Source organism: Copadichromis virginalis, linkage group LG1 (genome assembly GCF_057382275.1).
Source record: "Copadichromis virginalis isolate Kocher_CV1m ecotype Utaka linkage group LG1, C_Virginalis_male_GT1.1, whole genome shotgun sequence".
Classification (NCBI taxonomy): Eukaryota; Metazoa; Chordata; class Actinopteri; order Cichliformes; family Cichlidae; genus Copadichromis; species Copadichromis virginalis.
The window spans coordinates 28,408,644-28,416,249 of record NC_140618.1 but is presented as its reverse complement, the minus strand read 5'-3'; the positions used below and the strand labels follow the sequence as shown (position 1 = coordinate 28,416,249).

At 41.3% G+C, this 7,606-nt stretch overlaps 1 protein-coding gene across 2 annotated transcripts in view; it reads right to left on the bottom strand.

Annotated features, from left to right (window-relative positions):
* Positions 1-3,829: 3,829 nt before the first annotated feature.
* Positions 3,830-7,606, bottom strand: part of homer2 (homer scaffold protein 2) — a 35,049-nt gene continuing 31,272 nt past the window's right edge. For both annotated transcript variants that reach the window (XM_085457983.1, XM_085457979.1), the window contains exons 8-9: positions 5,827-5,907; positions 3,830-4,293 (exon numbers count right to left, since the gene is read on the bottom strand). In XM_085457983.1, the coding sequence (XP_085314109.1) occupies positions 4,105-4,293; positions 5,827-5,907 (270 nt within the window). In that variant the 3' untranslated portion in view covers positions 3,830-4,104. The remainder of the gene's footprint in view (positions 4,294-5,826; positions 5,908-7,606) is intronic.

The following is a 7,606-nucleotide window of genomic DNA, read 5'->3' as shown; positions in this document are numbered from 1 at the left end:
AATTTTTTTTTTCAAATTGGTATTTAAGCCCTAATTGTGTGTAATGAGATCCAGAGTTGAAACTTTAAAGCAGTGCTGACATTTAGCAGATCATTATCAGTATGCGTGTCAGATATATGGTCAAAATGGCGACCTGCTGGTGGCGCCAAACAAAAAGACTTAAGGGTGACTTAGGTGAGAAGGGTTCATCCTAAGGTGGGCATGAATATCTACCCAGATTTCCTGCTTTCATGGCGGTCCATTGTGTAGTTTGTTACTCTGGCTGACAGTGTTCAGGTGTTCAGTAAGGCTGCAAACAGTCTGGGAACCTATCTGCTGACCTCAAGGACATTCATGTGTATTCATGTGACATTAATTAAAAAATAAATTGTTCATAAAATTAGTAAAATAGTAAAAAATGTTCACCACACCATTTTTTTGTTTAACTTAATATACATTTGCTGACCACTTTGTTGGGTACACCTGTTCAACTTCTCATTATTACAAATACTGTATCTAATTGGCCAGTCGCATGGTAGCAGCTCAAAGCCTTTAGACATCCAGACATGACCAGGTCGGCCTGGTGAAGTTCACCCTGAGCCTCAGAATGAAGAAGAAAGTGACTTTGAAAGTAGCACTCTTGTACGGCCATCTCTCGGGTTTACAGAGGATGGTGTTAAAAAAAGACAAAGTGCTGAAATCATGAGCGACAGTTCTCTTGGCAAAAATGCCTCAGCAGCTGAAGACCACACCAGGCGCAACAACTACCAGCTGAGAACAGAAATGGAGGCTACAGTTCACACAGGGTCACTAAAACTTGACGACAGGAAATTAGAAAAATGTTGCTTGTTCCGATGAGTCTCGATTTCTGCAGCAAAATTCTCATGGAGTCCGAATTTAACAAACGTGGAAAAAGAGATTCACCTTGCCTCCTATCAGTGGGTCATGGTAGTGGTGTAAATCCCTCAGTACCAGATGAATATTGTGTACCCATCTTCTGATGGCTACTTCTAGCAAGATAATGTGCCATATCAATAAGCGCAAATCATCTCAAACTGTTTTTTGGAACAAAATGAGTTTACTGTGCCCGAATGGCCTCCACAGTCACCAGATTTTGCTCCAGCAGAGCACCGTTGGGATGTTGTGGAACATCATGGATGTGCAGCCGGCAAATCTGTGTGATGGTGTCAACTCAATATGCAGCAAAATATCTGAGGAATGTTTCCAGTACCTTGTTGAATCGGTTCCATGAAGAATGAAGTCAGTTTTGAAGGTCCAACCTGGTAACGTGTCTGTTACGGTGTTTCCACAGCTGTCTGAACTTTACTAAACTCTGAACCAAAAACAATTCTAAAAATGAGGAGTCTCCATATCGGAGTCTCTCATTTAAATAATGTCATTGTTGGTTGTTATTCAGTTGTAGCAGTTTTCTCTTTTTTGAATCACTCAAATGTCTTTGGATTCTGCACTGTTGGCTGCACAAAAGACGTCTTTTCAAAACGTCTCAGATTTGACTTTTTTTTCCTTTTACATTTCATATAATAAACAAAGTGATTCATCAAAAAAGTCCGAGTAATTTGCAGTGAAAATCATAGCTGCATTCCTACAGCAGTTAATTTCCAATTGACTGAATTAATTGGTCAATTATCCCATCATTTTAACACTAAATTGGTGCTTAAACTGCGTATTGATTAATTTCCCCCTTGTAAACCAGCTGATCTCTGAAACAAATTAGACTCTAAATGGGAGTCCAGTTTCCAAGGGTCTGATTGTTTTTTTTTTCTTGTTTTTTGTTTTTTTAAATCAACCAAGTAAAACTGGTACATCCCTCAGTCCATCATTCACACAGTTATTTACACAAGAAAAATAAAAGTCAGTAGGATTAAGTTACCAAGGCAACCTGTCCTCTGATCCACTACTGCAGTTATTTTCTCTGAGCTCGGAGGACGTTTTAAGGTGTTTTCCATCAGTCCTCAAACCAGCTTTTATCTTTATGTGCTTTATTTGTTCTAATCTCAGAAATTGATACATCATTGACTGATTGAATCCCACCTCATCTGCTTTGCTTATGCGTGGATTACAGCTATATTTAGTGGTATGTAAATCGTGCGGTGGCGGAGCTTCTGTGCTCGACGGGACTCAGCTCTGGCACTGTAGGTTCATTCCACCTCCTCTGTGCTTCTCGTCCAGGAAAAATGCCTAAAGACTTATAAAATGTCAGGCAGCGTGTTTGTAAGCTTTTCTTTTTTCTTTTTTTTTTAAGTTTCCTACACAGAACCCACAGCACTAATATGCAGCTAAGTAGGTATTAGGGAAACTTCCCATCTTCTCTCTGTGGAGCCCTTTCCAAAAATGTATCCCCCTACAGAAAAGACACTAACTCAGCAGTGTAATTAAACTAAATTTTACCAATTGTCAGTTCTATTGTACAATATTGAACAGGAATCACAAAAGTGCACAAGAGGCATCGGTTCAAAAGGAAGGATCATACATCGTGTTATCCAGATTCAGGTGAGTTACAAACAGGAGGGCAAAACAGAAAGAGAAAAAAGCGAGAAAAAAAAATCCCTTCATTCGATATCTCAACTTTAAGACAAGATTGAAACTGATGAAAAATAAAAACTTAGTACCGGTATTACAGAGTAAATATGTCACTACAACATGTGCCTTTGATTTCAAATGGAGCAAGTTTCAAGATGGACTTCCTAGAAGCAGCTGTGGCACCATCCTGAAAACCTCCTGACTTCTTTAATATGTTATCGTACACCTGTGGAGACATTAGGTTAAGGTTGATTTACTTCTTACGTTCTAGAAATGGTCGTTGTAGAGAGGCACCAAAAAGAAATAAATGCATAAAACATCCCTCTCCCCTTGCAAAAAAACAAAACAAAACAAAATTTTGACAAGTTTTTAGTGAAAAGCCCCATGCCATCTAAAGTGAAGTACACTTTCACATCATCCACCCATCGAGCAGCACCGAGTCCCCTCACCCAAAAATAACCACCACCATAACAAAAACCGAGTGTGTAGGAAGCACATCGAGAGCCTTGGAGACATCTTTGTTCTGCAAATGAGCAATACTACTGCGCGCACACACAAAGTCCTTTAAACACTACACTCATGGCTATACGGGGTTCCCAAAATTATTCTGGCTGTTCTGGAAGGAAAGCTCCCGGGAAAAGTTTTTTCCTTCTTTAATCTAATCAAAAAAGTGTTTACATAAAAGAGAGTTGATAAAGTCAGTTGAGGGCTCTTATTTTTAATTTATTTATTTATTTTTAAACATGGCTTTCATCATTTACGTTTCTCATCTCATTAACATCCTCGGGGTGTGCATGCTTGTCTCCTTTTTCATCTCAGTTTATTAGCAAGAATTTTAATGCATCTTCAGGTTTCCTCAACAAGAAAAAAGAAAAGTTGTTATTATGGTGATGGTCATCGATTGGCCAGTTCTCCTCACCAGGTAGGTTTAAGCTCACCTGGAGGCACTTTGTGTCACGGCCATTTGTCACATATGTGCATATAATCTAATAAGTACAAACTGTCTTCCAACACACCTGAGATAGAAGAGAGGCAACAGCGAGGACAGCCTGTACAAAGATTTCATCTTTAATTCTCGAGCGGGACACAAAGATTAACACCAATTATTACTTGAGTGATGCTGAGCAGCATTGTCTCTGTTGTTCATTTTAGCCCTTTAAGTCCCCTCCTCTAAGCTCAGACTTCCTTGTGCAGAAGTGCTGCCTTCAGGAAAAAAAACAAAACAGAAGAAAGACAGATGGACAGAATCTAAGAACCCACCACCGGCTTTTTAAACCTGTTTTTCCCCCACAGAAACGGTTAAGTAAGCTCAAAGTGTGACTCTTGATTTAGTTTTGCAATGCCAGCACACGAAATCGAGCCATTTGGTGGAGTGCACTGGCCTTCCTCCCTCCTTTTAGTCTGCCAGTCTCTCTCTCCCTCTCTCAAAAACATCTTTCTCACAAGGTAGTGTTTATTAGAAGCCAAAGCTGAATTGTGTCTGTGTGGACGTCACCTTGGGGGAATAGGTGCCACACAGTTTCTGCCCTGTAGTGAATCCTTCGTACCTGACCTCCGACCCTTTTAGCTCAGTGCTACTTTTCCTCAGTTATCAGCACCCAGCTTAGACAGCCCCTGCCTGAACTCTTGCAGCTCATCTAGCTTTCCATCTAGAACATCCATCAACTTCTTCAGCTCGATCTTCATGTTTCCTTGCTTTTGTCGGCTGTCGTCTATGTCCAGCTGAAGACCCTCTATTCTCCCCTCCAGCTCCTTGTTTCTTGTCTCTGCAGCCTGTGGAAAGATGTCGGGAAAACATTAACGTTAACATTTGATGTATCAGCACAGCTGGTTTGTTGTGTGTGTTTGAGCTGAAATGAGCAAGAGCTTTTTCACTTGCAGTAACAAACAAAAGCCTTCCCATGTTGCATGTGCAGCTACACAAAGAGAGAGATCCACTTGCTGTAGGTTGGGACGGGAAAACATTTATGTGAAAGAAACGTGTTTGCATATGTGAATGGGACATGAAAGTGAATCTTTCAGACTAACAGGCAACACGAGTGACATGTTAATAATGCTGAAGATAGCAATGAAGGGAGGGATTTAAAATAGGAGTGCTAAAAGGGTGTTGCGCCTGCATGACTATGTTCCAGCTGACTCCTGAAACCTGATCTCCATGAGGGCTGTCATCTTTAAATAGAGGGCAGCCGTAACCACAAACACAGGGGTAGAATAGGTAGACTTTTTTTTTTTTTTTTTTTAAAAAGCATCAACTCTGCACCAGCAAAGATAATTTTTTACAGCATTTCTGTCTAAATTGAGTCAAATTCAGCTTTAGGCTCCATAGTTGGACAAAAGGTATTGGAGAAACCCCATCGTCTATGCCTCTTCTCAGTTTGGATAACTGGTTAGATAAACTCCGGCTTGAGCCATTTTTGCTGTCTTTCACCCAGCTGGCTGCTGCAGAGACAAACCATGCCGTCGAGCGTTGTAAAGCACAAGAACTTCAGGCATGCCACTGTTGGTTTTATTCATCACTCCATGCCCAGATTGAAATGGCAGCACATGCACTGACAGCTTGGACGATAAAAATCCCGATCTGAGTCAGTCAGCACAGGGCGACATGAGCGTCAGTATCAATGCAGCTCATGTCAGACTTGGCACTAACAGGACACACGGTGATCCAAAGAGCCTGGCTCTTCTAGTTCTACAGAAAGTCTGATATTATTCAGCGAGGAGTCAGCTTTGAAGAACAGGTGCCCTTTGTTACAAAGAAGACGTGAGGCTTCTCACAGGCACAACCCACACACCTACAGAAATGTTATAAGAGCTGATCATTAAAGCTTTGAGCAGAGCTCTCAAACTACTTCAGCTGTTTTTATAGCAAAAACAGATCAAATCTGCACCAGCAGGAAACTAATAAGCTGTGACAGAGACATATCTCTGTTCCACTGAAGAGGGAGAAAAAAAAAAAGAAAAAAAAGAACCCTTTTCAAAGAGGCAATAATCCTCTCTGCGTTGTACTGGGGACGGACCTTTATTATTAGATACAGTAACGACGACAATGTGCGTTAGTGAGACACGTGATAGGAATGTTGTGTCACCAGCCCTCAGGCAGAATGATGAATAGCAACTCTTATTGTCTACCTTCATCTGAAAGCGCTGCTTACGCCTCAGAGCCCGAGTGTTAGCTCGCTGTGATAGCCATTGTGTCCTCACGTGTGTGTTAGGTCTAGACAACTCTCAGCCTGGTCTCTGTACTCTGCAGTAAATCACACCTGAGGGGGGGTAAAAACTAGGGCTTGTGCCGGGTGCTTTTGAACGTACCTGCAGTTTCGAAGTGATGCTCTCACACTCCGACATGAGCTGAGGGATTATCTCTGCCTGCTTCCTCAAGTTCTCCAGCTCCTGGGAATAATGTTAATAATAAAAAAAATGTAAAATCCAGCGATTCCGATGTCAGTCAGGGTCTTAGGAACAATCTAAGTTATTTAGCTGAAGGACCTTTGAAATTTAAAATAAATCATTCTTAATTGCTTTTTTGTATAAAAGTATGTAGATAGACTGACAAGAACAGCACCCAGATAAAACGGGACATTTAAGCCAGTAATTAACTGCTTGCCAAGAAAAGAAGAAAAAAAAAGTGTGATGCCCAGCATAAACCCTGGAACATAATTACAGTCATGATTTTATGTCAGTGTTAATTAAGGTGCACCATCCTTTGTAAATAAGCCAACCAGGAAAAATGAAAAAAGGTCAAAGTGGTACAAAGAAGGCAAAAAGGACATCAAGATCAAGAGATAGCCTTGTGATCATGCCTCCGTCTCCTTCTCAGGTAAACATCTCAGTTACTGCTCTGAAAACCTCCTCCCTGCTTTAAGCAAAACACTATGCGGCTTCATGGCATCTGTTACCGCTTCGAGCACATTTTCGCCAAGTAATAATTGCTTGAGTCTTTGTAGTTACCTGCAGCGGCTTTGTTCTGTTAGTTCACTGCTGGCCAGCACAGGGGTCACAGCAGTCAACTCTTAATAATTCATAGGCACACTTTTAAGTTTGAGGCGATGAGGATGTGGATTTCTAGACAGTGAGGGGGTGAGTCACTGTGCAGGTGAGCCTCTGTGGGCCGCCTGCGGCAGCAATGTTGTGCACACAAGGAGACTTTCTCTGCAGACCCCATGGTCGGTGTTCACAGCGTTATGGAGGATACACAAGAAAGGCAAAGCCGAGCTCCCAAAGGATGCCATTCTTTGCTCATCATCTTTCAAATTCAGCTCCAGCTCTTTGAACTACTTCCCTTCCTCTTGTTGTGTAAAATATATACCGCCTTCGAAGGAATGATTTATACGTTCTATTAATACTCTGGCCGCCATGTGGTAAACTAGAATATCCCAGACACTCTTTACCTCAGGCGATCTGAATGGGACACAGTAAAGCTGTTATTGCCACTGAATTGAAAGAGAGGGCATTGCACTATATGAGACAGATGCACAGATGACCCCAAACCAGAAGTATATAAAAATGCATACATATCCTACTTATGGTTTTCACACGTTACTGATTGCGTCTCCCTTTCTTGGCATCGACAGGGAGACGCAGTCGCTGATGAAAAGGGCAGCAAGACTCTTAGATTGGCAGAAGTCAGTTCTAATTTGTCTGCGGTCAGAAAACGGCATCTAACCAGCAATAAGCAAAGGTTAAAATGCCGCGTGGTCGCACAGAGTTCATCCTCATTAGAAAGAACAGCGCCATTAGGCCGTGCTGAGCTGACAGTCGGCTAGTTTGGATTATGGATGATTAATGTAGGAGACACAAGGTGGTTTCTTTCAGGTTTGACTAGAGTGGATTAATTTTTAATTTTTTTAACAGTAAAAAAAAAAAAACCCAAAACAGTTTGATCAATCAAATTGAGACAACGGGGCAATATAAAGAGCTGTCTGGGATTAAAATTGGAAAAAAATAAAAAATAAAAAAAAAATAAATCCACACAAAACCCAAAGCAGAATCTAACATTTCCTATTGAGGCCTAATCACTTCCTCGGGGAAATAAAAAGGCACTAGAACTAGTTTGTAAAACAAACTCTCCATTGCAGCTCTGCAGACCGAC